This window comes from Streptopelia decaocto (genome assembly GCF_964273445.1).
Source record: "Streptopelia decaocto genome assembly, chromosome: 19".
Lineage (NCBI taxonomy): Eukaryota > Metazoa > Chordata > Aves > Columbiformes > Columbidae > Streptopelia > Streptopelia decaocto.
This window is the reverse complement of record NC_138674.1, coordinates 1480151-1508103: the sequence shown is the minus strand read 5'-3', so window position 1 is coordinate 1508103 and position 27953 is coordinate 1480151. Positions and strand designations below refer to the sequence as shown.

The 27953-nt window shown below is 61.0% G+C and overlaps 5 protein-coding genes across 7 annotated transcripts; 3 read left to right on the top strand and 2 right to left on the bottom strand.

The window, feature by feature from the left end:
* Window positions 1-626: 626 nt before the first annotated feature.
* On the top strand, window positions 627-5219 carry INAVA (innate immunity activator; the record flags this gene model as incomplete). Its single annotated transcript, XM_082069298.1, has 8 exons — window positions 627-744; window positions 1226-1350; window positions 1428-1547; window positions 1970-2201; window positions 3208-3261; window positions 3341-3713; window positions 4265-4835; window positions 5030-5219. 8 exons carry the CDS (start codon window positions 627-629, stop codon window positions 5120-5122), a joined length of 1686 nt encoding a protein of 561 aa, XP_081925424.1. The 3' UTR covers window positions 5123-5219.
* Window positions 5220-5622: 403 nt separating this feature from the next.
* SHISA4 (shisa family member 4) lies at window positions 5623-8583 on the top strand. Its single transcript, XM_082069264.1, has 5 exons — window positions 5623-6157; window positions 7091-7262; window positions 7483-7616; window positions 7937-8119; window positions 8210-8583. Exons 1-5 carry the CDS (start codon window positions 6085-6087, stop codon window positions 8254-8256), a joined length of 609 nt encoding a protein of 202 aa, XP_081925390.1. The 5' UTR covers window positions 5623-6084; the 3' UTR covers window positions 8257-8583.
* A 646-nt stretch (window positions 8584-9229) lies between these two features.
* On the bottom strand, window positions 9230-10891 carry LOC309448030 (uncharacterized protein). Its single transcript, XM_082069225.1, has 2 exons — window positions 10372-10891; window positions 9230-9931 (listed from the first exon to the last, which is right to left on the bottom strand). The coding sequence occupies exons 1-2, from the start codon at window positions 10829-10831 to the stop codon at window positions 9390-9392; spliced, it is 1002 nt and encodes a 333-aa protein (XP_081925351.1). The 5' UTR covers window positions 10832-10891; the 3' UTR covers window positions 9230-9389.
* Window positions 10892-11496: 605 nt separating this feature from the next.
* Window positions 11497-23141, bottom strand: LMOD1 (leiomodin 1). Of its 3 annotated transcripts, none has more exons than XM_082069424.1 (4): window positions 23118-23141; window positions 19758-22073; window positions 13159-14868; window positions 11497-12517 (listed from the first exon to the last, which is right to left on the bottom strand). In XM_082069424.1, exons 2-4 carry the CDS (start codon window positions 20382-20384, stop codon window positions 12491-12493), a joined length of 2364 nt encoding a protein of 787 aa, XP_081925550.1. In that variant the 5' UTR covers window positions 20385-22073; window positions 23118-23141; the 3' UTR covers window positions 11497-12490. The 3 variants fall into 3 exon arrangements, with proteins under 3 accessions (XP_081925550.1, XP_081925551.1, XP_081925552.1); XM_082069425.1 differs by lacking the exon at window positions 23118-23141 and adding an exon at window positions 23097-23114 and having other exon boundaries at window positions 19779-22073; XM_082069426.1 differs by lacking the exon at window positions 23118-23141 and having other exon boundaries at window positions 19779-20111.
* Window positions 23142-23269: 128 nt separating this feature from the next.
* Window positions 23270-27535, top strand: TIMM17A (translocase of inner mitochondrial membrane 17A). Its single transcript, XM_082069394.1, has 6 exons — window positions 23270-23334; window positions 24556-24655; window positions 24762-24825; window positions 25413-25541; window positions 25914-26024; window positions 27206-27535. The coding sequence occupies exons 1-6, from the start codon at window positions 23309-23311 to the stop codon at window positions 27274-27276; spliced, it is 501 nt and encodes a 166-aa protein (XP_081925520.1). The 5' UTR covers window positions 23270-23308; the 3' UTR covers window positions 27277-27535.
* Window positions 27536-27953: the final 418 nt, after the last annotated feature.

Below are 27953 nucleotides of genomic sequence, written 5' to 3'. Positions count from 1 at the left end.
CGCTCCTCCCTCCGCCTCAAGTCAGGACTCGTCCCCGTGTCCCGGCGCGGCAGAGCCGGCAGCGGCGAGCGCCCAGGTAAGGCATCGCCCCCCGCCCACCCCGGACCCCGGCCCTCCCTCCCCTGCCTCAGTTTCCCCAAACCGCTCCACCTCCCCCCGGGGGAAACTGAGGCACGGCGGGGGGGAAAGCGATGCAAACCCGGGGGTGAGAACCCCCTCTGCCCCACTCCCACCCATGCGCTGCCCCAACACCAAGAGCAAGGGGGTGTCGGGGTACCGGGGGAGCCACTTTCCCAGGGCCAGCAACCCCCTCAACGCAGGAGCCGCCTCCAGCCCAGTGGAAAGGAAATCAAAACTGGGAGAGGCTCCCAGCGAAACCGGCCAGGGCGGGAGCGAGGCCCCCCCGCCCCCCCGCCGCACCCCGACCACCTTTGCCCCCGGGATGGGTCTCGTCCCGGCCGCCACACACGTGTTCGCACACCTTTGTTTATCGTAGGACCTACAAGAAGGCAGGCAGAGCAAACACGGCCTCGCCTTCCTCCCCCTCTCCGCCATCACCGGAGCTGGCAGCCGGGAGGGCCGGGGCAATGCTGAGGGCTGGGGGGGGTGCGGGGAGGGGTGCACCCATGGGTGCTCCCTGGGGGGTGGCGTGGGGACACGGCGTCTCCACACTGTCACCCGTAGGGTCCCAGCCTGGCATGGGGGAGGCGAGTGACACGGACAGCGGGATCATGCTGCACTCGGGTGAGCGCTGGGGGGGTATTTGGGGGGGTATGGTCTTGGGGTGCCCCTATCCCACACGTCCCCTTATAGACGTGGTCCCCCCAGCTGAGAACTGGGCACTTCGGTGCATGGGAACACACAAAAGCTCCAGGGGGGGGGAGTGGGAAAGTGGAAATGGGGGTTTCCCCAGTTTCGGGGGGGGGCACCCAAGCGTGGGGGGGCCCGGACCGGCTTTGACTCAGCCGCGTTTCGCTCAGGGGTGGCTGAGTCAGGGCGAAACCTGCCCCGTGTCCCCCCCCGTGCTGGGAAATCACAGCTGCCCGGGGGAGCCCGAGCACCCGTGGGAGCTGCTGGGGGGGGAGTGCAGGGGGGCTCACGGCTGCTTGTCCTCGCCCTGTGTTTTTTGGGAAACCGAGGCAGGGAGGCTGGGGGGGGCGGTGGGGAGGTCTGGGTGCATTCAACAGGTGTCCCTCTGTCCGCCCGTCCATCCGTGTGTCCCCAGGCCCCGGCAGCCCGGTGTCCCCGCTGAAGGAGCGGGCGCAGGCGGGGCGCAGGCAGCAGCAGGCGCTGGAGATGCGGCTGGAGAGCTGCGTGCAGGAGCTGCGGCGGCTCTGCCTGCGCGAGGCGGTGAGCGGGACGGGGGACACCCTGCCGGCCCCCACCCCGCCCTGGCAGCGGCTCAGTGTCCCCTGTGCCGTCCCCAGGAGCTGACGGGGACGCTGCCCCGCGAGTACCCCCTGAAAGCAGGTGAGAAGCCCCCCAAGGTCCGGCGCAGGATCGGTGCTGCCTTCAAGCTGGATGAGACCCTCGTCCTGCGTGGGGCGGTGAGGGGGTCCCTGGGGTGCCAGCGGGGCAGGGGGTCCCTGGGGTGGGTGGTGGGGACCCTTCCCCATCCCATCCCATCCCATCCCATCCCATCCCATCCCATCCCATCCCATCCCATCATCTCTGTCCCCATTCTTATCCCCAGTCCCCTCTCCATCCCCATAGCCCTCCCCATCCCATCTCGTCTTCAGCCCCATCCCATCCCCATTCCCATCCGCTCTACCTATCCCCATTCCCACCTCCATCCTCATCCTCATCCTCCCGTCCCCATAGCCCTCCCATCCCAGATGTCCAAGCGTCACCCAGAGATGTCACCATCCCATGGGCAAAATTCCTATTCCCCCTGGTTCTGCCAAACCTTTGATAGCACACAGGTGTGGTGGAGGTGGGGGGGTGCCAAGCGTGTCCCCTCCGTCCCCAGGACCCACTGAGCGCCCTGGAGCGGGACCTGGCTCTGCAGCTGCAGATCGCCAAGGCCGCCCGGCGCCTGTGCCGCGAGGAGAACATCAGCAAGGGGCTGCGGAAGCGGCGGCTCACGGCCGCGCACCGCGAGGAGCAGAAGCTGAAGGACCTGGAGAACGTCCTCAACCGGCAACGGCTCCTGGCCGGCCGACGGCCACTGTCCGCCGGCGCTGGGACCAGCGCCACCGAGGGTGAGCCCCCGTGTGCCCCACTGTGTCCCCGGGAGGTGGTGGATCACTTGGGGGATGCTGGAGGTTGGGAGAGGTGGAAATGGGGGCAGGTTGATTGGGTGCCCCCGGTGAATGCACCCCGATGCTCCATCCCCTGGGAACACACCCCCTGGGTGCCCCCAATACGCCATCCCCACTGGATGCACCGCAATCTCCCATCCGTGGTGACTGCAGCCCCCTGGATCCACCCAATGCACCCCCCCCCGAAGTGCATGCACCCCAATTTTCCATCCCCTGTGATTGCACCCCCCGGGTGATCCCCAAAACACCATCCCTGGTGCATACACCCCAATATGCTCTCCCTGATGGATGCACCATGGTGAATGCACCCCAATACTTCATCCCTGCTGGATGCAGCCTCGGGAGTGCACCCCAATATGTGATCCCCAGTCAATGCACCCCAATACTTCACCCCTGCTGACTGCACCCAATACACCATCCCTGACGACTGCACCCACCAAATGCACCCCAAGACTTCACCCCCGTGACTGCAGCCCATGACTCGCCCCAGTCCGCCCTCCCCAGGGGTTGCACCCCAACGGGGGCCAGGATTTGGCCCGGCTGCCGTGTCCCCGCCGCGGCGGCACCGTCCGAGCGGGTCCCCGCTCGCCCCCACATGTTCCTCGGCTCGTTCCCGGCCGCCCCCCGGTGCTCCCGCATCCGTCACCTCCCGTGCACCAGTGAGACGGTGGCGGCGGCTCCATCCCTCCCAGTGCCCCCAGTCCTGCCCAGCACCCTCCTCCCGCCCGGCCGGGCAGGCTGGGAGCTGCCCGCAGCAAAGCCGGCGCAGGGCTCGGCAGAGCCGGCCCGGCCGGTGCCGCCACCGCGGCGGAGCGTGTCGGGACAGGCGGCGGGGAGCGGGAGCGGAGCCCCGCGGGGACGCGCTGGGTGGCGGCGGGTGCCGTGGGAGAGTTTTGGCAGCCGGTGGTGGCAGCGGCCCCGCTCTCAGCCGTCCCCGTCCCCGCAGAGCTCAGCACCTCCGACGAGAGCTCCCTGTCGGACGCCGTCCTGCTGGAGGAGGGTAAGGGGACAGAGGGGACAGGGCGGGGACAGCGTCCCCCGTGTGTCCCCTCCATCCCAACCTTCTGTCTCTCCCGCAGAGGAGACGCAGCCACCAGGACATCCCACCCCCAAGGACCCCACTGAGGCGGAGGGTTTGGGGTCCCCCCCAGCGCCCCCCAGCCCGTGGCAGGAGACCAGCCTCGACAGACCCTATGAAAAGGGCAATAAACCCAGCGTGGACCCCGGGGATGGGGAAACCTGGGGCTCCCGGTGCTACCCCAGGTCCCCGCCGGTCACCCCCGCTGCCCCCGGCAGCCCCGGCCGCGCAGCCTCGCCGGCGCCCAGGGCGGGGGACGTCCCTCCCTACCGCTTCGTCCCCATCAGGACCCTGGTGCTGTGCCGGCAGGCGGGGTCCAGCGCTCCCAGCACCCCCGAGCCATCGGGCCGGCGGGGACAGGCCCAGTCCCTGAGGTATGTCCTGTGCATGGGGACAAGGGCTTCTGTGAGGGTGGATGCAGACAACCCTGTGGAGAGGAGGATGGAGACAATCCTTTGGAGATGATGGAGACAACCCCATGGGGAGGAGGATGGAGAGAATCCCGTGGGGACAATGGATATAGCACAATAGGGTGGATGGAGCTATCTCATGAAGATAATGGAGCTAAACCCACAGGGAGGAGGTTGGGGATGATCCCATGGGACTGATGGAGCTAAACCCATAGGGAGGAGGTTGGACACAGAGCCATGGGGAGGAAGATGGAACTAATCCCATGGGGGGAGGTTGGAGGTAACCCCAAGGGGAGGATGGAGCTAAAGCCACGGGGAGGATGGAGACAACTTTATGGGGAGGTTGGAGATAACCCTATGGGGAGGATGGACATAAATCCATTGGGGAGGAGCATGGAGTTGACCCCATGGATACAACAGACCTAAAGCCATGGGGTGCATGGAGTTGGCCCCATGCAGGGAGGATGGAGACCCTCCGGGGAAGGGCCCGTGCTCAGGCGCAGCCCTGCCCGCAGGGTGGAGGCGTGCTGGCCGCTGGCCGAGCCGCGGGGCCGCAGTGCCGTACCCCGCCGGCGTCCCACCTACTACACGGTGACGGTGCCCACCTCCTGCGTCCCGACCCCCGCGCACCACTCTGGCTCCGACGACAGCATCTCCGACCTCTCCAGCGTCTCCCACGCCACCTCCCCAGGGAGCAGCAGCCCCGACGTCTCCTTCCCGCGCCCCCCGCTCCCACCGCTCCTCGCCGAACCCGGTTATTACCCCCAGGGTGCCCACCGCTTCCTGCCGCCCGCTGGCACCCCAGCTTTCCTCTACGAGCAGGATCTGGCCCCATTACGCTACCAGCGCCTGGTGCCCTCGCACAGCCGCATCGTGCGCACCCCCTCGCTCAAGGACTACGCGCCAGCGGCGGGGCGGGGGCTCTCCAAGGCGGCCGTGACCGAGGAGCTCAAGTCGTGGCACCAGCGCGCCCGGCTGCGGGGGACCCGTCCCCACTCCCTCGACCGGCAAGGGGCCTTTCGGGGACCCCGCGGTGGGACCATCAGGGACGTGCCCATCAGCTGCGGAGTCCTGCCGCGGGCTCAGGTAGGACATGGGGGCTGCTGGCACAGGGGTGGGAGTGGGGATAGTGGGGATGTGCAGAGTGGGGCGCATGCCAGACAAGTGGGGACCCGCAGCTGTGCCCCCGCAAACACCCCCCACCCAGGGATGTGCACCCCGGGGTGCTGCCCCAGCGTGGGGCGCGGTGCCCACACCCACGGGCTCCTTCTCCCACGCAGGTTCCCCCGATCCACGTCCTGCGGCGCTCGGCGGACGGCATGCCTGTGCAGGTCTACGTGCCTGAGAACGGCGAGATCGTCACACAAGTGTAAGCGTGGACCCCCTGCCCCCACAGCCCGGGGGGGGCACAGCCTGGCTGGCCCAGGGACAACGGGGACAGGGACGTCCCCCACCCCTCTATCCTGGTGTGGGGACACAGGCGGGAGGCGCAGCCGCCCCCCCAGCACCCCTGGGGTCCACGGGGCTGGGACTGGGTGGCTGGGGCTGGTCCCCCCGCCATGTCCCCTCACTGTCACCGTGACCCCAATGCTGATGGTGTCACCGCGATCCTCGGTCTCTAATAAACATCGTCATTAGGGTGTTCTTGTCAGACTCTAGGGATGTGTCACCCCTGTCCCCAACCCTGTCCCCTGCCAGAGAGCCCTTGGCCCGGCCGGGATGCGGATGCTGGGGACGGGAAGGAGTGGAGGGAAAGGCTTGGGGTGCAGGGGGTGGGGAAAAAAGGGGTACCGGGGAGGGGAAGGGCAGTAACGCGGGAGGGCACTGCCGGGGGGGCTGGGCTGCCATCCGACCTCCGGAGCCGCCCCGGAGCAGCCCTGCCCGGCCGTGCCCGTGCCCGCGGGGCCGGCGGGGGCGGACGGGGCCGGTGGCTGCGGCGGGAGGTCCCGCCGCGGGGGGGCACCGGGCAGCGACCGAGCGCCGCCGGGCTGCGGCGTCACTGCGGGCCTGCGCCGGGCTGCACCGGCACCGGCGGACACAGGCACCGGGAGCGGCACCGACCTTCCACCGGCATCGCAGCACCGGGAGCGGCACCGGGCTCCAACCGGCATCGCAGCACCGGGAGCGGCACCGGGCTCCCCCCGGCAGCAGCCCCGCGGCACCGGCACCGGGGGTCGTCCGGGCTCCCAGCGACCCCGCAGCACCGGCCGCAGCTCCGCCGTCTCGGGCCCGCCCCGCAGCCGCTGCCGCACCGCAACCGCAACCGCAACCGCCCCCAGCCCGGCCCCCCCGGCCCCGGGCAGCGCTAAGCGGGCGCACCGGGCCCGGCCCCGGGATGGGGCCCGGCGGCGGCGGCAGCGGGTGGCCCCTGGCCGGGACCGTGCTGGTGGCCGTGGCCACCTCGTTGGGTAAGAGACACGGGGGGTCTCGGGGCGGCTGCGGGGGGAGGGCGGTGCCACCCTGCGATGGCACCCGGTGCTACCGCCTGTGACCGTGACCCTTTGCACGGAGGCTGCTTGCACCGACGTGTCCCACTGAGCGCTGCTCCCAACACACCGCACCCATCTGCCACTTTTGGGGTGCCCCCAAGAGCCACTTGCCCCCGGGAGCAGCGTGCAGGGAGCCGGGATGCCCAGTCCTGGGGATCTGGGTGCTTCCCACACATGCGGCCGTGCCTCAGTTTCCCCACTTGGCTCTGAGTTGCTCTGGTCCCTCTGGGCAGTGAGTGACCCCCATATGAGACCCCCGAAGCCTCTTGGAGCGGGTGGGGAGCGAGCTGGAAGACCTGGGGGAAGGAGCCCAACCCCGGTGCCTTCCCGGCTGCTGTCCCGGCGCCTCCGGCCGCCCCCGAGGCCTCGTCGCGGGGCTATTTCTGGGAGCGCAGGTGGCTCTGGCCAGAAATAGAGCCGGGAGGCGCCGCTGGAGCAGCCGGGCGGGGAGGAGGCCTGGGGGGGCCTGGGGGATGGGTATGATGGAGCAGGATCCGTAAGCATGTGGGGCAGGATGCAGTGGGGTTGGGGAGGGAGACATGGGGCAGAATGGAGCAAGATCCAGGGGGACATGGGGTAGGATGGAGTGGGGTACAAGGGACAGGACTGAGCAGGGTACGGAGGAATGTGGGGCAGGATGGACCAGGGGACGGGGGAGGACATGGGGCAGGATACAGGGGGATATGGTGGCAGAGGGGCATGGGGGGACACAGGGCAGGGTGCAATGGGGTATGAGACAGCATTTGGGGAACGGAGGATGTGGCCGGTGCTGGCACCGCTGGGGATGGCGCTGGCCAGGCTGGCGGTGCCCCAGGTGCCCCCAGGTGCCCTGGTGACGGTGGCTGTCCCCAGTGGCGGGAGGCGAGGACTGCCTGTGGTACGTGGACAAGAACGGGTCCTGGCACCCCAGCTTCGACTGCGAGTTCTACAGCTTCTGCTGCGGCACGTGCTACCACCGGTACTGCTGCCGCGACCCCCTGCGCCTCATCACCGAGCGCCAGCAGCGCCACTGCCTCGCCTTCAGGTGCCGGGACCTGGGTGCTGAGCTGCAGACATGGGTGCTGGGTGCTTGCTTTTGGGTATTGGGCCCTGGGGATTGGATACTGGGTGCTGGTGCTGGGCGCTGGACACTGGTACTGGGCGCTGGGTAGTGGAACTGGGTGCTGGGCACTGGCACTGGGCAGCCCCCTCGCAGGCTCCGCTCCCCCACGTCCCCGCGGTGACATCCCTGGGGGGTCCCACAGCCCCAAGACCATCGCGGGCATCGCCTCGGCCGTGGTGCTCTTCATCGCCATCGTCACCACCATCGTCTGCTGCTTCATGTGCTCCTGCTGCTACCTGTACCAGCGCCGGCAGCACCTGCGCACCCCCCTGCAAGGTGGGGGAGCTCCGGAGGGGTCTGCGGGGATGGGAGGATACAGGCGCTGGGGGGCAGGAGGGGTCCTGTAGGAACAGGGTGTGGGGAATTGGGGCACAATATGGGGTCCTGGAGTGATGTAGAGGGGCATCGGGGCGGGGGGGTGGCAGCTGGGTGCGGGATTTGGGTGCTGGGGAGGGCACTGTGGTGCATGGTCCTGAGATCACCCCAGTGCCCGCTGCTGCCCCCCGCCAAGGGCCACGGACACCCCTGGGCACTGCCGGGCTGTGTCCCCATCCCTGTCCCCAGGTGCCGCAGCCCCCTCTCCATCTCTCCCACAGGCCCAGAGATCCCGCTGTCCAGCTACCCCCCTGCAGCCCCCATGGCCCCCTTCCCTATGGACCCCAAAGCCGGCCCTGCACCCCCCCAGCCCGGCTTCACCCCCATGGCCACGTACCCACCGTCCGCCCCTGCTGCCCAGTACCCGCTGTACCCCTCCGGCCCCCCCGTCTACAACCCCACAGGTGAGCACTGGGGGGGACAGACACCCCCCTGTTCCCCATGGGGGCACAGAGGCCTCGCCGGGGGCTGACACCCCATCTCGCCCCCCACAGCGCCTCCGCCCTACGTCCCGGCACAGCCCAGCTACCCCGGAGCCTGAGCCCCCCTGGGGACCCCGGCATCCCCCTCCTGCTGCCGGCCAGCACGGCCGGGCTGGGGCTCTTGGGGATCTTGGGGACCCCGGTCGCCCCGCCGCGGGGCCAGGAGGGTGCTCCGGTTGTGGCCGGATCGGGCCCGTCCCGGGTGACCCCGCGCCGGCAGCACAGGGCGGCTCTTGTCCCGCACACTGGGCCCTTTGTGGTGCCTCTGCCCCGGGCACCCACGGGGGGGACACCCGGGGGTCCCCCGAGGGCCGTGCGTGGCCGCACCCCTGCACACCCGCGTCCGGATTCGGCCCCCCTGGGGTCAACATTAAACCATGTCTTGCGCCCCACACTTGGTGTCGTCTCGGTGGCTCCGCGCCGGGGGCAGAGCCCCACGCCCCTCCCCGGGGAGCTGTAAGGGGGTGGACATGACTTTTCTCCACTCCCGTTCTGCTCCTGGGGCTTCTCCATCCAAAAACTGGGTTGGGATGGATAATCCCCACCAGTGAGCCAGCCCGGGAGCGGTGTCGCCCACCCAGCCCCACTGCTCGAAATTGGGACGTGAAACCATCGCCAGTGGCATTTTGGGGCAGAAAGCAGCAGATTCAGTCCTGGGATGGGGGCTGTGGGTGCAAGACAGATTCCTCCACCCACCCACCCACCCCGGTCCCGAATCACTGGAGCTGGGACCTCACTCCCTTTGCAGCTGCTGGTGAGGAACAGGCGCCCGGGGGCGTGATTCACCCCGGCTATTTGGCTGCTCCCAGGGTGATTCATTCCCCCACGGCACCACCACCAGGAGGGGGTCCAGGAAGGGGGGGGGTTCAGCCACTGGCTAAATTTGGGATCACTGAGATCATCGCTCCCAGAAAGGGAAGTCACGCAGACCCCCCTGGGGGCGAGCTGCGGCCACACCTCCCAAGGGACCACTCGGTCCCAGCATCCCATCGCCCCTAAAAACCCCGCAACGAGCCCGGGGAGGGGGAGTCGGGGGGCAGCTCTGAGTTTTATTTAAGTGGGTTGGAGGGGAAAAAAATAATAATAATAAAAATAATAAAAGAAGCAAGCCGGGCACTGGGGGGGAAACGGAAAACCCGTCCCCAGGGTGGTCCCCGGCGGCCGTGGGCGCACACAGCCAGCTGCGTGGGGCTCAGGGCTTGGGGACCACCTGTCCCCGGAGGTAGAGGTCACGGATTTCGGCCAGGCTGCGGCTCAGGCCGCCCAGCGCCTGCGCGATGCCGCGCAGGATGGAGCTGGTCTCCCGGCGGCTCTCGGCGTATTCCCGGCGGAACGCCCGCATCTCCTGCACCAGCCGTTCGTTCGACTGGACGACGCGCCTCTCGGCCGGGGTGAGCTGGGCGCCGTCGGCTGCCCCGTCCGACAGCCGCGTCGTCCCGGCGGGTCCCGCTTCGCCCGCGCTGCAGTTATTGAGATGCTCGGCCTCTTGCTCGAAGAGGATGCTCGGGAAATCGGAGCCCAACGGCTCCTGCTGCCCGCCCAGGTCACCGAGGGAGAGTTCGGGGGGCGCGGGGCAGGGGGGGCTCCGGCTCCAGCCCTCGCCCAGCTCGCCGGTGCCGGCGCGGGGCAGCCGGCGCTCAGCGCCGCGGCCGGGGACGCTGTCAGTGGCCGGGCCGGGGAAAGGCTCCGTCTTCACCTCCACCGGCTCCTCCTTCACCGGCTCCTCCTTGACGCCTGCGGGACAGACAGAGAGCGCGGGGCAGCTGGCGGGACCCCCCGGCTCCCCACGGACCGAGCGACCCGACCCCCTTCTGCCTCTGCATCCTCTGTCCCCATCGCTCCGTCCCCGGGAACTCCCATGTCCCCTCCTGGTCCCACCTGTCCCAGTAGACCCGTGTCCCTCATCGTGGTTCATCCCCATCCCATGTCCCCTGTCCCTCTCCTGGTCCCAGTACTCCCATGTCCCTGTCCTGAACGTGGTCACCCATGTCCTGCATGGCCCCAGTACCCCCGTGTCCCTGTCCTGGTCCCCACATGTCCCCGTCCTAGCCCCAGTAACCCCCATATCCCTGTCGCGGTCCCCATGTCCCTGACCCCGTGCCCGTGTCCCGGTCCTTCGCATCCCGTCCCCTTCGCCCGTGTCCGTGTCCCCCCGCCCCGCTCCGCGCACCCACCGTGCGGCGCCACCCCCTCGGCGCCGAGGAGCGGCGGCTCGATCCCGGCGGCGCCTCGCGGTCCCCAGCCGGGCGCGGGCCCGGGGCCGAGCTCCGGCGGGCCCGGCCCGGATCCGTTCCCGTTGCCGTTGCCGGTGCCGGCTCGGCCGGCGGCTCGAACGGCGGGTCCCTGCCTCTCCTGCCGGTGCCGGGTGATCTTATCGTTAGCCCGGCGGCGCAGCCCCCGCCAGCGGTTCTTCACCTCGCCGATGTCGCGCTGGTTGCGCCCGGCGGCGTTGATCTTGTTGGTGATGCGCCACCAGATCTTCTGCTTCTCGTAGGCGTTGACGGTGCTGGCGGCGGCGCCGAAGAGCAGCTGCTCGTACTTGAGCACTTCGCTCATCAGGATGTCGATCTCCTGCAGCGTGAAGTTCGGCTTCCGCTTCAGCAGCCCCCGCCGCGCCCCGCCGCCCGCCGCCATGCTCGCCGCCGCCTCATGGCGCCGCCCCGCCGCCCATGGCCCCGCCGCCCGCGGCCCCGCCGCCCGTGGCCCCGCCGCCGCCGCCGCGCCTTTTGTCTTGCGCCGTCTCGCCGATACCGAGCGCTCCGCCGAACGGAGCGGAGCGGGGGCCGGCGGCACCGCGCCCCCTGCCGGCCGCCGCCGGCCGCGGCAGCTCCGGTGCGGTTCCGGTACCGCCCCCTGCCGGGAGACACCGGCCCGGTTCGTCGTGGCGCCCCCTGCAGGGCCCCGCCGGCCGTTGCCGCTCCCCCCCCCCCCCCCCCCCGCATCCCTCCCCGGTTCGCTCCGGTGGCGCGACCCCTGCCGGTCGCCGGTGGGCAGGTCACATTGCCGGCTTGTGCGGCTGCGGAGGTGGGGGGTGTCCGGTTCGGGGTGTCCCGGTGGCCCCGGTTGGGTGGTGCCGGGCAGTCCCAGGGTGCCCAGTTTGGGGGGACCCGGCAGCCCCGGGGGTCGCAGTTCGGGGTGTCTGGGTGGTCCCGCAGTGACCAGTTTGGGGTCCCCCCGCTGCCCGCAGGGACCCACCGGCGGGGCCAAGGTGCTGCCCCCCTGCAGAATGCCCAAATACAGGCATTTTGCCCGGTTTCGGGAGTCGCTGCTCGGTCGGTGTCACCACTCGGGGCCCCGGGTGCGGAGTGTCCCCGAGGCGGGGGAAGCGTCGGGTGAAGCTTTATTGCTGCTGCAGTGGCCGCACTCGTACAAACCGCGAACGAGGCTTCACGCCGGGAGGGCGCGCGGGGCGGGCGCCCCCAAACCTGCCTGGGGGACACACAGCGTCCCCGTGCCCCCGGTGGAGCTGTGGGCAGGGGTCCCCTTGCTCCTGTCCCACCAGGGGTCCAACCTCCGGGCGAGCCCCGTGCTCCCCAGGGACACTTTGGTGTCCGCAATGGTGGAGTGGTCTGGTCTGGTGTCTCGTCAACAAGGTGGAGGGTCATGAAGAGGGGAAAAAACCTCACACCCAAATTGGGCTGAAAAGCTTCAAAAACGGCCCTGGACGGGCTGGGCTGTGGCACAAAGCGCCCTGGGGACCCGGTGGTCCCCGAGCAGGGCTGGCTGTGGGCGTGCAGGTGATGCCCCAAGCCCCTGTTCCAGGGGCTTTCCCCTTCTCCGACCCCCCCAATTCCTCCCAATGTCCAGCCTGCACCCCACCACTGTGCCTGCACCCCATCACTCCCTGGCCACCTGGAGACCCCGTGGGGACGCAAGCTGTGACAACGGCCGGGCTGTCCCCTGCCCCTCCGGGTACCTCCGCTCGCCCCAGGGTGGGTCCCCCGGGTGGGGGGTGCTGAGCCCCTTCTACACGCTCCGAGGGGTGTCCCGTAAGGACCAGCTCTGCAGACCCCTCTCCTGTGTCCTCCGCATCTCCAGAGCGCACACGGTGCTGGCAAAAGAAAGAGCTTGAAGGCTTCACAACCGAGAAAATAATAAATACGTCTTCCTCCCACACTGCGTCCAGCGGCCGTGCTGGTCCTGCTCGGGGCCGGCCCTTCCGCCGTCTGTCCCAGAGAGATCGCTGCTCCTCGGTGTCGGTCACTGCAGGTCCCAAAGGGCTGTCACGGAAACAGTCACAAGCAGGACGAGTGTCCTGGGCTCTGCCGCGCCGGGCGAGAGCCGTCCCGCTCCCTACTGCAGCAGCTTCGGTACCTGCACCTGCGGGGAGACACCCTGTCACTGCGGGGAGCGAGGGACGAGGGGTGGTGGTTTAAACTAAAGGAGGGAGATTCAGGCTGGACATGAGGATTAAATTGTTGGCCCTGAGGGTGGTGAGAGCCTGGCCCAGGTTGGCCAGAGAGGTGGTGGATGAACCATCCTTGAGACATCCCAGGCCAGGCTGGACGGGGCTCTGAGCACCCTGAGCTGTGAAGATGTCCCTGTCATGGCAGGGGGGGCACTGGGGGAGCCGGGAAGGTCCCTCCAACCCAAACCATCTGTGACTGTGATCTCTTGGCCAGGCTGGTTGTCCCCAAGCTGCAGCTCAGGGTTAGCCCAGTCGGGACACAAACCACCCGGGACACATGAGATGTTTTAAGGCATCGCGCTGGGACCAGCGCTGGAGATGCAGCCTCTCCGGCCACCCTGAGCTTCCTCCCAGCCCAGAGGTGTGCGCTGACCCACCTGCTCTGCAAGGGACGCTGCAAAGGGACGGATCTGCCCACCCCACGTGCTCAGCAAAGGGATGGATCTGCGCAGGGGCTGGGACCAGCACAGCCCTCACCTCTCCACTACCCGAGTGACAACAGATGTGACCCCAGACGTGGCTGGGGGTGGCCCCAGCACGGCCCTGCACTTGCCTTCTTGAGCTGTTTGAGGTTGCTGGAGCGGATGGCCGCCAGGAGCTGGTCCCGTGAGCTCTTCTCCTGCATGGGCAGCGCCCGGTCTCCCAACTTCCTCTGCGTGGCCGGTGAGAGCGAGTTCCTCAGGTTCTCGTTGATCAGCGGTGGGGCGAGCGGAGGAGGCGGCGGGGGCGGCGCGGCGGGTCCCCCCCCTTTCTTGGGAGAGGTTTTGGGGGAAGCCTTGGGTGACGGCTGTGGGGATGGCTTGGGGGATCCCTTCTGCAGAGCTCCGGGCTTGGGCACCTCCAGCAGGTCTTTCTTCTCCCCACGCTCCTGTGCCAGTTTCTGCTCCTGGAGGCGTTTCTGCCTCTGTTTGTCCATGTTCCGGCTCAGCAGGTTGGTGACGGTCATGCGCGGCCCGGCCAGCTCGAAGTGGTAGCCCAGCTTCAGGAGCGTGGTGTTTTCCTTCAGGAGCTTGGCGATCTCCATCTCCGTCTTCCCCCCGCAGATGTGCCGCTGGTTGTGGAAACGCAGCTCCGTCAGCGTGTTGTTCTGCAGCAGCGCCCGAAAAATGGCCAGGATGCCCTTGCCTGTGATGTGGTTGGAGTCCAGGTTGATGCTCGTCAGCACCTTGTTGGACTTCAGCATGATGGCGATGGCGAAGGCCACGTGGTCGTCGGCACGAGTGTTGGCCAAGGCGAAGAGCTTGACCACAGTGTTGAACTCCAGGGCCTCGGTGAAGCGCACCAGGGTCTCGTTGTTGATGCAGTCTGAGTTGTTCACGTTCACCTCGGTGACCTCGGCGTCGTTGTTCTTCACCTTCTCGATGAGCTCGTCGAAAATGCTGGAGGCTTCGTCATCCTTGGCCTGATCCGGGGAGCTGCCGGTCGTGGGCTTGGCGGGGCTGCTCTCGGCTGCCGCCTTCGCCTCCTGCTTCTCCTCCTGCTTCTCCTCCTGCTTCTCCTCCGCCGCCTTCTCTGCCTCTGGCTGGGATTTGTCCTTCTCGTCTGCCTTTGTTTTTTTCAAAGCTGAACTCTTTTCCTCTTCTTTTTTATCTTTTGCTTTCTTATCTCCTCCCTTTGTATCTTTTTCTGCATCTTTCTTTGATCCCGAACTCTTCTCTTCCTCCTTTTTGTCCTTCCCTTCGCCCTTCTTCAATGCAGAGCCCTTTTCATCCTTTTTGTCCTTCCCTGTCTCCTTCTTTGCTGCCGAGTCCTTCTCTTCTTCCTTTTTATCCTTCCCTGCATCCTTCTTTAACACTGAGCCCTTTTCTTCCTCCTTTTTATCCTTCCCTGCGTCCTTCTTTAACGCTGAGCCCTTTTCTTCCTCCTTTTTATCCTTCCCTGCGTTCTTCTTTAACGCTGAGCCCTTTTCTTCCTCCTTTTTATCCTTCCCTTCATCCTTCTTTAATGCTGGGCCCTTTTCTTCCTCTTTTTTATCCTTCCTCGTGTCCTTCTTCAACACTGAACCCTTATCTTCCTCCTTTTTGTCCTTCCCCATCAGCTTTTTCTCCATGGCCTTGAGTCTGTCGTTGATAGCCTTCTCCTCTTTGGGCTTGCTCCCAGCCTCAGCTTTAGTTTTTGGGTCTGTTTTCTGAACACTTTCTTCCTTTTTAGAGTCTTTCCCCACTTTTGCATCTCGTTTCTGGGCCAGGTCTTTGGAAGGAGCTTCCTTTCCCTTTTCTTCTTCATTCTTGCCTCCCTTATTCCTCTCGCTCAACCTGCTTTCCTAACAAGACAAAAACACCCAGGCGTTACAGAGACAGACGCCTCCGACCTCCAGACGCCTCACCCCAGTCTCATTGTCCCCAGCTCTGCACCTCTCACACGGGAGCAGCCCAACGTGCCTCCCATGCGAGCAGGGGAGTGTCCCCGGCCGGTGGCACAGGTGACACTGCTGACGCAGCACCCACAGCCAGCCCTGGGCCCTCTGGAACCGGCCTCCTTTGCACAGGACTTTGCATTCTGAGCTCCCTGCAGAAAACCAAGGAAATGGGGTCATGGTGTTTATTGCTTTGTAATGCAAGATGTTTTCCCAGCATATCTTAGAATCATAGAATCACAGAATCGTTTTGGTGGGAAAAGCCCCTCAAGATCATGGAGTCCAACTGTTCCCCCAGCCCTGTCCCTGCCCCATGTCCTGAGAACCTCATGTCCGTCTGTCCAACCCTCCAGGGATGGTGACTCCAGCACCGCCCTGGGCAGCCTGTTCCAATGGCCCACAGCCCTTTGGGGAAGAAATTGTTCCCAAGATCCAACCTCAACCTCCCCTGGCACAACTTGAGGCCATTTTCTCTCATCCTGTCACCTGTTCCTTGGGAAAAGAGACCAACACCCTCCCCAAACATCAGCTATGAGACACCTCCACTCCCACTGGAGATGAGCCAGCGCTCTGGGCAGATCACTGAACACACAAGGTGCCTCTGGGAGATGCAGCTGTGACACCTTTATGAGCTCCCTGGGCCCCCCAGGGCTGGGACAGCACCACAGCTTCACCCAGCGCCTTGAACCCCAAATCGGAGCGCAGAGACCCCGCTCTGCAGCCAGGCCTGGCGCCTCCTCCAGACGCTGCCCTGGCCCTGGTATCTTCCCGCGGGCTCCGTGGGCTCCGTGCCGGGGCTCTGCCGTCCCAGCATTGCCGGCCCTTGGGAACGGCTTTTTTGTGGGAAGAACTGGCTGTGAGCGGGGCAGCTGCTGGGACTGTTTGTACCTGGCGTATAAACAGATGCCATCTGGGACGAGAGAGCTGTTTATTTAGTTAAGAGATTTCTTGGCTCCCCGGCACGGCCCGGAGCAGGTGACAGAAAGGCACATGCCAGCGCCCCGCAGAGCGCAGCCCCGCGCCGCCGCGCACCCCAAACCCAGGGCTGGGGCTCCCGGGCCCTCTGTAAGGACCCAGCTCTGCCTGCAGCAGAAGGGGACGAATTGGGAGCAAAAACTTGTAGGCAAGAAATCGGATCCATGTTTCTAAAGCCAAAGGTCACTCTTGCCCACTTGCCACTGCCTGCACGAGACTCTGCATCCCCGGGTGGAGGTTGGGGACACCTCCAGGGCCACGTCAGAGGCCTGTTGTTCCAGAAGCTCTCAGAGCTCAGCAGAGGAGCTGTGTGGCAGGATCATAGAATCACAGAATCATTTGGGTGGGAAAAGCCCCTTAAGCTCATCGAATCCAACCATTCCCCACCCTCAGCACTGCCCCATGTCCTGAGAACCTCATGTCCGTCTGTCCAACCCTCCAGGGATGGTGACTCCAGCACTGCCCTGGGCAGCCTGTTCCAATGCCCCACAGCCCTTTCGGGAAGAAATTGTTCCTAAATCCAACCTCAACCTCCTCTGGCGCAACTTGAGGCCGTTTCCTCTGGTCCTAAATGTCTGGACGATGTAAAAGAGGAGAAAGAAATGGATCCTGCCCCCCGGTCTCAAAGCTCTGGCTGTCCCCGCAGCCACCCTGTCCTGCAGGCCAGGCCACCAGCCAGGCTGTCACCACCAGCGCCAGCCCTGTCCCCTCTCCATTGCCATCTTGAGTCCTGCCCGCTCGCTCCTCTCCGCCGTGCTGACATATTTACCTTGGGTACCTAGAAACCAGTGCCGCCGCACCCCCTCCTGTGCCGTTCCCTCTGCCACGAGCACGATTATTAGGGGAATATTTTTACACAGCGTGTCAGACCTTTAAAAATAAGCCTAATGAAAACAGCCTGGTACTTGGCTGATTAATCACCAGTGTTTTGATGAACTGAAATGCCTTCCCGTTTCCTCTAAATAGACTAAAATGAGCATTGCCATTGCTTGTTAGCATTTGTAACCCTCAAACCCGCTCAGATGTTTCCTTAAAAGGCAAAGGAGACTGGGAACTTCTTGCCTGGAATCCGAGCGTTCGCAGCACCGATGCCGGGACGGAGCAGAGGGGACGGAGCAGAGGGGACGGAGCAGAGGGGACGGAGCAGAGGGGACGGAGCAGAGGGGCTGCCGTGCTCTGTGCCGGGCGCTGGGGATGGGATGGGGCAGTGAGGATCTCGCCTTCTGCCCTGGAAACCCCCACAGCTTGTTTTGGGGTGGAAAATTGCTGGTTAGGTGGTGGGTGTTGATCTGGCTGTTTGCTCAGCACAGTGGATGAGAGCTGGTCACCCCGCTGCACCCACAAAAAAGGAAAGAATGGAAAGGAGAGGGAAAAGGGAAAAGGGAAAGGAAATGAGAAAAGAAAGAGGAAAGGGGAAGGGAAAAAAGGGAAGGAAAGGAGATCTCCCAGGGGCAGGGATGTCCCTCGAGACTGTCCCACTGCATGGGGCAGTCCCTTGAGGTGGCCACAAAGGGGGGTGGTTTTGCACTTGCCATCCCTGGGTGTTGGGTACCTGTGTTTTGGGCATGTGAGAGGGTTGCTGGGGCTGAGCAAAACCACACCAAGCTGCCCAAGCTGCCCCTTTCCTCCATCCCTCGGCCAATTTTGTCTCAGGGACAACTCGGGGCCAAGGACATTCCTGGAGAAAACGCTGTGTCCTTGGCCGGGTCCTGAGAGCCACTAAACCGACCCGAGGAGCCAGAGCAGGGACGGCTCCTGCGCACCCCGAGGGGCTCCCCGCCCGGACCGTTCCCGGGCACCACACAGGTTCTCTCTTGGCACACGTGGATGTTTTTGGCACAAAGCGAGGCTGGAGGGACCTCGGCTTGAGCGCGGGGACACACGCAGACCCGGGATGACCCCCCGGCCATGCTCTGTGTGCTAAAGCCCAGAGTGATGTAAACAACTTCTTGCCCTGTCCCGCCTCAGCTATTATTGTTATTTTAACGAGGAGCTCAGTTATTCCCCTTCCCTTTGGCTCAGACCTTTCTGGCCCCAAATATCACTGTGTCTCTGTACTTCCCAGGCCAATGTTTTTAAAAACATGCCCCTAAGATGCAGCGCAGCTCCCCAGAGACCGGACAGCTTCTGGCCCTGACTTTTGTCTCGCTTTGCCTTCATTGCCGAATTAAGGCAGATACCAAATGTTTCAACTGGGTTTCCTTTAATAGAAGAGCTCCAGCCCTTCCTTGGTGACATGGAACCATTTTCCAGAAAGCCCTTAAAGCCGCTGGGTGCTCTGCAAATGGAAACTTTCATTTCTCTAACAAAATCTGCTTTTAGAAGTCGGAATTTTTCTCTTCTACCCATCATTTTACCCACTAATTTCCTCCCTTCCTCCCAATCATGGACACTTCCCATCCCATTCCCAGTCGACTCCTCATCTGCCCATGGTTAAAAACAAGCAGCATCACTAGCGATGCAAACACAAGAGTCTCCCCTGTCTGAAAAGCAGCTTTTCCAGCGTCAGTGCTGGCTGCAAGCTGGGATCACCTGCAAACCAGTGCGGACCCTGCGGTGTCACCGGGATCACTGGTCCCATCACAGCGTTTCTCAGGTTCGTCCCACGGCGCCTGCGTTTCCCCTCCACGTGACAGCGCAGTGGGAAAATAAACCCGGGGCCACGGCGCCTTGTGTCCCCCAGCCCACGCCAAATGCCACATACGGAGCTTGGAGAGGGGCGGAGGCGACTATTTAACCCCTTGTTCAGGTCTCCAAAACAAACCTGCACTTATTTATTCTGCAATTTCCACCTTTTTCTCCATGTTTTTTCCCAGGTCAGGAGAAGACCCCCCTATAATAACTCTGTACATAAATAAAGAGCTATTTCCAAGTGTTCACGGACTTATTAGAGCTCGATTACTCATCCAAGGTACCGCTGGGTGACCTGGAATAGATAAGGAAGTAGAGCTAGAGCAAAAATAAAAGGAGTAGCCACATAAGCCTCTGCGCTGCTTACGCTGCTGATCGTCCTCAGCCCTGTCCCGTCACAGCAGATGCAAATCCTGGGACACGAAATCTGCCCATGACTACACAGATAAATACTTCAAGTCGCCTTCTTTCACTTGCTGGCTCAGCCTGCCGTGAAAATCCAGGGAAACCAAATGCTTCCCAGCCTCCCACGCACAAAGCACATACCAAATACTCTTAGTGCAGAGGTTAATAAATGTTACAGAGAACTGGGACTGGCTCCCACTGAGGTGAAGCACAAAAAGACGAGAGGGACTAGCACAAAGCTTTCCAGCTCAAAGCAAGCTATGAAAGGATTTGCCAGGTGAAAAAAAGGAGATAAATGTACCCAAATGAAAATAATTAATTGAACTGAACAATAAACATGAAACAAACAGCTTGGGGCAAAACCTGCTTCTCAGGGTGACTTCCACAAAGCAATAGATTTTTTGTATTCCACAAGAACTAGAGAGCGTTTGCACAAGAGGAATCGAAGGGACTGACAGTCCGGAGATCTCCAAAGGAGAAAAAACCAGGAGGAAAAAGCAAGGCAGCCCGAGAGATCGCTGGGACTGCACCGGCCCTGCAGCGCCCGCGGGACGCGCCAGCTCTGCTCCCAGCGCGGCCACGGATGTTCGAGCAGAGGCAGAGAGAGAATCCCCAGCACCAGCAGCTTTTGGCTTTGTGAGTGACACCAGGACTTCATAAACCACCCTGTTCCCTCCCAGGGCGCCTGGACCAGCTCCCGCCTCGCTCCCCTTCTCGGGTTTGTGTTTCCCATCTCATCCCCTAACGCAGGTACATCCCTGCACCGCTCACAACACCCGGCTCACGTGCGGGGAGATGTGCCTTACGTCTACCGACTGCTCCCTCTGAAGACATTTCCTGGTCTCCTTTTCGCAGTGGTTGAGCGTCGCGTCGCAGTTCTGCGGGCTGGGCGGCGAATTTTCCGTTTGGTTTTTCTGATCGAGCTCCTGCGGGACGTTCCCATCCGGATCCGACACGTCCAGCTCCTTTTGCAGCTCCTCCATCTCCTCCGGAGACAGAGTGGACAACAAACTGTCTATGTCCGGATCTTCACTAACTTGTCGCCGATATTTGGCCACTTTGGACATCTTGGCTCGTTGGCGAGACACGGTTGCGGTTTTGTGTGGTACCCAAGGAAGGAGAAAAAACCAAGAAGCCGAAGCTCCAACACTGCTTCCCGCAGCAGCGACAGGTGCTGAAGTGTTAAATCTCAGCAGCTCTCGCTGGCCGCAGCCCGGGGTGTAGTTGTTATAAAGAGGGGACACCCCTCGGTCTGAGATTTGGCCAATAACAGGATGCAGCCGCGATTCGGGTGCTGGGAAGCCAATGGAGCCCAGCGGGAGGCGGGGAACGGTGCTATCGGAGGAGCCTGAAACCCGAGGACGTTCCAGGGAACCATGCAGAGCTGCATGACCAAATTTAGTCCGGAGCATTTAGCCTTTTAAAGGCAATGGGCCAACCTAGTGAGAAAACAGGCAAAAATGCACAAGCTGGCAGGCTGGGGAGCTGGGGGTGGGGGAGGCTGAACCCCAGCGTGTGCCCCTCGGTGCTGCAGGGCTAGTGAAGGGGTCAGTGTGGCTACAATGAGATGGCATGACTCCTCCGCTACAGGAGGAGAGTTTCTGCTGTGACAGTGACAGCTCTTGGCTGAAATGGGCAATAAAACACCCATCCCGGACTGTTCTCCTCTTCGTCCCGCTGCTCTCCGGGGTCTCTGCGGTCGGCAGGACGCACAGCCCTTCGGGGAAGGGGCGGTGGGTGGTTGTGTTACTGGTGCAGACTGGTTTCTTTAGGAAGGATGTGCAAAGTCCAGCACCTCTGAGGTGGGGGATGTGAGCAGCGAGTGCCAGCCTGGTTCCTGCTCCTTGCTCTGCAAAGTCTGACCCCAGCACCAGCCCCGTGTCGCTTTGTCAGAGCTTCTGTCGACCCCTCAAGCTCTGCAGGGGTGTTTCTGCAGCTGCTCTTCATCACAACACTCCCGCTTCCCAGGCCAAGCCCCACAGGCATCCCTCCTCTGCACAGACCGAATTCCTGAGTCTCTCCTGCTTCAGGCAGAGCCCCAAGCCCCGGCTTTGGCTGGAGGCACCAATTGCCAACAACGGAACTCACAAAGAACCTTCCTGGCACCTGCAAATTCTCCCAGAGGCTGATTGGGTCTTTCTCTCCAAGTTTCAAGGCAGTTTTACCCCCTGCGCGGTGCTTTGTATCCATTCGTTACGCCACCATCTCCATCCCTTTTTCTTCATCCTTAATCATCCTCCTAAATATTTACTGCCTGCTTCCAAGCTTCACTTTGCTCATCCAAACAAGCATTGTCTCTCGGTTTTCTTCTGTAAAACAAGCTCTCATAAGATTTTCCTCATCAGTCTAATCACCTTCTCTGCCCGTCTCCCCGGTTCAGGTCCCACCCTGAGCTCTGGGTGAGTTTCCCAGTTCCTTGTATTACAAACCAGACATTATTCCCCATCTTTAGGGGAAATGCACATTCTTGTTGCATTCTAGGATTCCATTTATCTCCAGCATCACAGCACCCAGCTCCCACTCATAACCTTCCTATGATTCACCAGCACAGCTGAAATTTTTTCCAGATTGTAGAAGAAACTGTTGCTTTTAGTTTCCAAGAGCATAGCTCCAAACATCGCTCTGCTGAATTTCATCCCGCTTCACCCCATCGCTTCTGTCTCCCTGATATCACAACCTTCATCTTGGTGATGGGACGTGTCCATGTCCGTCCCCTCCACGTTCATGTGCTCACAGCCCAGGCTCTTCTCCTTCCCTCACCCCAAAACTGCCGGGGAACAGCACCAAAGGCAGCAGGAACCAGAAAGAATTCAGTGTATTTGTGTCCATTTGGGGGCCCTGGCGCCCACAGAAGCCACACGAGGGTCCTGCTTGTTCCGCCTCACTGCAGCCCTGGATCTCTCTAATGTGCTGTCTGGTTGCTTTTCAGGATACACAGTTCAAAATGTTTTCACGCTCTGTCTTCTGGAAGAGAAAGTTGAGTTGTAGAGCCTGAAGATGGAAGACATGACCAAACACCCAGTATTTCCACGCAGTGGCACTGTGCTCCATCACCATGTGCTGGTACGAGGTAAACAGCAAACTGGAAGCTCGGTTCCCAACTGGAGAGGGCACAAAAGGGAAAAAATAGCTAGTGAGGAATCATAGCTACATGTCCCCCTGTTCCAGGAAAGATCCAAGTGTTCTCAGGTGTGCACCCCCGCCCCAGGACAACCTGCAGCGCGAAAACAGAGGAAGAATCCTTCCACTGGAACTGTCTGTCTGTCTCTGCCTTTCTTTCCTGTCTGTTTTGTGTGTTGCAGATCCGCTTTCAACAGAATAAAATCACTATTGACACCCTTCCCGTTTCTCCTCCTCGGCCAAAGCAGAAGCCGCAATACCACCTTCTGGTGATGCCCATTACTGCATGGCCCTCTGCTCCCATCCTGCCTCCGACAGGGACAAACCTGCGTCGTCGGCCTCGGACCACGACGCTCACGTCCACAAGGAGTCTTTTAAATCCTTTGCAAACAGCAAATTAAAGCAGGGAGAGCATTTCAGCTCCTTTGTGTTGCTCCAGCCCACGATTTATTAGAGCAATAAATGCCTTGGTGCACAATCCACATGGGCTGTTGCAATCGAATGATTTCCCTCCCTTGCAAAGCCAACGCTGCCCCATGTCCTGAGAACCTCGTGTCCGTCTGTCCAACCCTCCAGGGATGGTGACTCCAGCACTGCCCTGGGCAGCCTGTTCCAATGCCCCACAGCCCTTTGGGGAAGAAATTGTTCCTAAATCCAACCTCAACCTCCCCTGGCGCAACTTGAGGCCGTTTACAGACAGATCAGCCCCCTGAACTCTCAGGGATTAGCAGACCCCGGGGCTGCTCACGCTTTTACCACGGGCACCGCTTATTAAAGGGCTAAATAGAAGCAGTTTTGTGTTCCGTGGGCCTCTCCCTGAGAGGCCTTATCTGCTTTCTTCTGTGTCAGAGTCTCCCAGCCTCCCCCAGAGCGCCTGTGAGGGCAGCCCCGACATCCTGCCCCTTCCTCAGGGACACCCGCTGGTGACCGGGCCACACACAGAACCATTTTGGTTGGAAAAGCTCCTCAAGACCGAGTCCCTGCTCCCCAGCCCTGTCACTGACCCCTGTCCCCGACCACCTCACCTCCGGCCGCTCAACCCCCGCCGGCCCCGCTCATTGGCCATCGCGGCCGCCACTCAGCCCCGAGCGGGGCAAAGACGGCATCACGCATGCGTAAACGTGTCCCCTCAGCATCTCTCCGCTCCCATTGGCCGGCGCGGGGAGGGGGGCAGCCAATCGCGCGGCGCGGGGGGCGGGCGGAGGGGCCTGGCAAGATGGAGGAGTACGCGCGGGAGCCCTGGTGAGCGGCCCCGGCGGCGGCTCCGGGCGGGACCGGCGGGGAGCGGGACGGGCGGGGCGGGGCGGGCCGGGCAGGGCGGGACCGGCGAGCCCCGGGGCCGCTCCCGGCGCGGGGAGGAGGAAGAGCGGGGGCGCGCGGTGTGCGTGACCTTGGCGGGGCCCTTCGGCGGAGGCCGCGCTGAGGGGAGCGCTGGGCCCGGCTGGGGCCTGGGCGGACAGCGCCGGTACCGGGCCCGGCGGAGCCTCCCTGAGGGGGCGGCACCGGCTGCGGCCCGTGCCGGGCCCGGGGCCTCTGCGGGCTGCGTTCCCGGGGGAACGAGGTCCCGGGCCGGGCAGCGCTTCGCTTTGCTGGATTTGCTGATTATGAGTGGTGCAGGAGCTGCAGTTTGGCTTCTGCGGCGAGACTTTGACACAAGATGAAAGAAACAAAATAGCTTTGTTATTTTACACTTCAAAATGACCAGCAGTGGCACCAGAGGTTAATAGCAGGTTAGTGCCAGCCTAGTTTAGTGTTTGGTTTAGCGTTACAACAAGGATGTAGTGCCTGGCAGAGCTTTTAACCCCAAATTACAGCTCAAGTCGCTGGTGTTGAAAGCGTTTGCTGTGAGGAAAATGCTCCTGCTGCGAAGCTTTTGCCCGCTGGTGGTTGTTGCTCCGTGTTTGGGAGGAATCGCGAGCAGATCTGTGCTTTGAGGGAACTTCAAAGATCCAGGATGCGCCAGGAAAAGCCTTTTCAGTTTGGCAAAGGGTGACTTTGAAGTCTCACATTTAAATAACCAGGACTAATGAAAAGCGTGAGTAAACCAGGACTAATGAAAAGTGTGAGTAATCCAGGAACACGACGTTTTGTGGCAGCTGTGAGCTGCGTCTCCTTGAATTTGCCACCTTGGTTTTCTGCAGGTCAAGACAAGAGTGAGAACGGTAAATTTAAACGTATTTGTGCTCCAGAAATGGGGCAGAGCTGGAATTCCGCAGGCGTTTGCCGTGATGGAAAAGGGTCTTTCTGCCCTGCGTGAGGAGTTTGGGCAATTCCTCTGTGTATTTAGGAGGCGAGTTGGTGGAGTCTCTGCAAACCTCGAGTTTGTTTTGCTGTCTGCTCAGCACGCTGGATGGGAGATGATGCAGCTGGCAGGATTTTCACTCCGTGCTGGGTCCATTCCACTTACCCGCACGATTTAACGTGATTGAGATTTCGTATTTTCATCTTCATTTTCCTTTACAGCCCCTGGAGGATCGTCGATGACTGCGGAGGTGCTTTCACCATGGGAGCGATAGGAGGTGGCATTTTCCAGGCCATCAAGGGGTTCAGAAATTCCCCAGTGGTAAGTGAAATCATCTGAGAGTGTGCGGGGCCTGTGGCAAATTGTTGCTCCCTACAGTCAGACGGGCTGTAAGAATTTACTCCTTTAACTGCCATTTTCATTGTAGGGTGTAAACCACCGGCTGCGGGGAAGTTTGACAGCGATTAAAACCAGAGCTCCACAACTGGGAGGTAATTAATTTTGTGGTGTTGCTGGTAGATAACCCAGTTTGGGAATGTAACGTGGTATGAGTGCAGCAACACCTGAGCTGTGGGCCACCTGTGCTTCAGTTAGTCCAAGCGATGAATAAATATGGTTCTGATGCACCCAGAATTAGTTAAATGTGGAGGAAATACGCTTGTGTTCATGGAATTATAAGCAATTATACAACAACATAAGCATAATGTTGTTGTATTTTAAGCATCTCTGTGCAGAGCCTGGGAGCCTGTGCATTGTGCGCAGGGCTTTAAAATAAACCAAATCGACTCAGTGAAAGAAATAATCAAACTTGGAGAAACACCGAAGAGGACGGGGGGGTCTGAGTGGGGGCTCAGACGCTCCCCTGGGGTCAGCAGGGTGAATTCCGGCCATGGTCGTGAATTGAATTTTGTGCGTAAAAGTCTAAAAATCACAAATCTGCAGTCGGAGATGAAACGGCGCCGTGGGTTCTGAACTGTGGCGCTGTGGTGCCGCACTGCGCCGTGGTGCCATTCTGACAGCAAATTGAACTCATGCGCCGCGGAAGGAGGCGTATTCAGTTGATTTTGTGTTTTCACAGGTAGCTTCGCTGTCTGGGGAGGCCTCTTCTCCATGATCGACTGCAGCATGGTCAGAATGAGAGGGAAGGAAGACCCGTGGAATTCAATCACGAGCGGGGCCCTGACCGGGGCCATTTTGGCTTCAAGAAGTAAGAAACTGAGCACTGAATATTCATTGAAAAACTTGTGGGTTCGAAGTGCAGAGTTCTCATGGCTCTAGTGGAGCAGCAGGCTGTGATACACGAAGTGGGATTTAGTCTCTAAGAGAAATTGGAAGATAATTTGAAACTTTTGTCCTGTGCTTATGAAATAATTGTGTTCTCAAACACTAGCGCCTTTGTTTCCTTGAGGAAGAGGGGGAGAGTTGGCCGGTAATTATCCTTTTATTGGTGATACTAATGAGGCTTAAATGGTGCAAAATGACTGCTTATAGGAGACGTTATAACTAAAGAAAGAGTGATAATATGTAAAGTAATGCACCGAAGGTGAAAAAAGTGTCGGTTTGTGCTTTTTATCTTTAGACGGCCCCGTTGCCATGGTGGGATCTGCCGCCATGGGAGGAATTCTCCTGGCTTTAATTGAAGGAGCTGGTATTTTGTTAACGAGATTTGCCTCCACACAGTTCACGAACGGTAAGGAACCGTCAGAATCCAGTGTCACCGGGTTTTATAGAAGGGTTTTCACAGGATGGTCACTTAGCTGGGTCAGTAGCCATTTGTGCAGATACTTGCCCGTGAAAAATACTTAATACCTCTATCGGCCCACTTTATTTGGGAGGAATACAGACAAAACCACTAGTGTTGAAAGGATTAGTAGTGAGCCACTAATTCCTGAGAGGCTTCCTCTCTCAGGTCTGTTCACTGACGTTCTTTGTTCAATCTAAATTACAACAATTTCTGTTCTTAATACAGAGATATTTTTAAATTAATCTGCTTTAGAGAAAGGGTATAATCAGTCCGTTGCCATTTATTATCTGGAAGACTGGTGTACAGTAACGTATTGCTTCCCTCCAGCAGAACGTCAGTAGAGGGGGCGGGAAGCTGACTCCGCGATGATTTGTTCCGTTTCAGTGATTTGCTTTATTGTCAGGCAAGTTACCGTGGGCGAACCTGGCAGAGCGGCCCAGCTCACCTGAGGGGCCGTGAGGTGCAGGTTTCCAGCTCCTTTAAGTGACTGAAAATGTTTCCCTCTCACTGCTCCGATTGCTTCTCGCTGCTCTGAAAGCCCCTGAGGTGCTGGAGCGAGTTCAGAGGAGGGAATGGAGCTGGGGAAAGAGGTTGGAGCTGAAAGGAGTTTGGAACCAGGGGGGTCGGGCTCTGCTCCCCAGGAACAAGCGCCAGGAGCAGAGGAAATGGCCTCAAGTTGCGCCAGGGGAGGTTGAGGTTGGATTTAGGAACAATTTCTTCCCCAAAGGGCTGTGGGGCATTGGAACAGGCTGCCCAGGGCAGTGCTGGAGTCACCATCCCTGGAGGGCTGGACAGACGGACATGAGGTTCTCAGGACATGGGGCAGTGCTGGGGTGGGTTATGGTTGGACTCTGTGATCTTGAGGGGCTTTTCCAACCAAAACGATTCTCTGATTTCCCCATTAATAAGGGAGGTAAAAATATGGTCCGTATCGGACTGAGGCTCTTTCAGTCCATAAAGCTCTGAACTTCAAATGAAAAAGAATCAAAGTCTCGTTATTGGCTTCATTAATTTTTGAGGGGATTTATATTAAAACTGCGGTGCGCGTGTTTCATGCTGTTAGCAGGAAGAACCTCTTGTCTCTTGGTATTTATGATTTGCCATTTTTCCTCTCGCCTCGTTCGCAGGCCCCCAGTTGTCAGACGACCCCTCCCAGCTGCCGCCCTCCCCGTTCAGCGACTACAGACAGTACCAGTGATGGTGCTCCCGCTCGCGCTGCGCCTGAGCTGTGATCCCACCCGAGCTGTGATCCAGCGCGCTGGAGGACCCAGGTGTGTGTCCTTACTGGGGTCACCTCTCACACTGGCCGCACCCACAGGACCTTCAGCGCTTTTCAGTGTAAAGCCGCGCAGGAGAACTTTTAGAAGATGACAAATCTATTTATTCATGATAGATTCCCTTGCTGTAATGTTACACGTGTCTGAGCGAATACAAGGAGGTTTAAGACAAGGACCAAACGGAGTCTTGTTGTCCTTTGGACGTGGACTGAAGGGAAAGTCTTCGGAGTCCTCTCGGGGATGTGGTTGACCAGCCATGGTGAACACAGCCGGAGTTTGGCCTGTTCCCCGTCGGATTTGGGCTGCTAGACATATTTCAGCTTAAGGAAAATAATTAATCTACACACAGTTCTACATTCCTAAAGTGATTATTATTGGGAGAATGTGCAAGCCAGTGAAAATTGCTTCCAGCAATAGGTATTTCACTGCTGTTCTTTATTTTCTTGGCCACCCCCATCCAGGCGCTGCATTCGCTGTCCCCAAAACCAGAGCAGGTCCAGACAGCTCAGACATGGCCCCACAGCCCCTCCCCACAGCAGCAGGGACACGGGGAACAGGGACACGGGGAACAGGGACGCAGCCGCTCGTCCTGGGCTGT

Bases quoted from the DNA above. Each gene is read 5' to 3' on its own strand.
- SHISA4 (XM_082069264.1), top strand. From the start codon at position 6,085: ATGGGGCCCGGCGGCGGCGGCAGCGGGTGGCCCCTGGCCGGGACCGTG. The intron at 6,158-7,090 runs GTAAGAGACACG...GGCTGTCCCCAG, and splicing joins GGCCGTGGCCACCTCGTTGG to TGGCGGGAGGCGAGGACTGC. The intron at 7,263-7,482 runs GTGCCGGGACCT...GGGGTCCCACAG, and splicing joins CGCCACTGCCTCGCCTTCAG to CCCCAAGACCATCGCGGGCA.
- LOC309448030 (XM_082069225.1), bottom strand. From the start codon at position 10,831: ATGGCGGCGGGCGGCGGGGCGCGGCGGGGGCTGCTGAAGCGGAAGCCG. The intron at 9,932-10,371 runs GTGGGTGCGCGG...TCTGTCCCGCAG, and splicing joins CGAGGGGGTGGCGCCGCACG to GCGTCAAGGAGGAGCCGGTG.
- LMOD1 (XM_082069424.1), bottom strand. From the start codon at position 20,384: ATGCTCCGGACTAAATTTGGTCATGCAGCTCTGCATGGTTCCCTGGAA. The intron at 14,869-19,757 runs GTGAGCCGGGTG...TTGTCTTGTTAG, and splicing joins TAAGGCACATCTCCCCGCAC to GAAAGCAGGTTGAGCGAGAG. The intron at 12,518-13,158 runs GCAAGTGCAGGG...GTCTCCCCGCAG, and splicing joins ACCTCAAACAGCTCAAGAAG to GTGCAGGTACCGAAGCTGCT.
- TIMM17A (XM_082069394.1), top strand. From the start codon at position 23,309: ATGGAGGAGTACGCGCGGGAGCCCTG. The intron at 24,656-24,761 runs GTAAGTGAAATC...TTTTCATTGTAG, and splicing joins GGTTCAGAAATTCCCCAGTG to GGTGTAAACCACCGGCTGCG. The intron at 24,826-25,412 runs GTAATTAATTTT...GTGTTTTCACAG, and splicing joins CAGAGCTCCACAACTGGGAG to GTAGCTTCGCTGTCTGGGGA.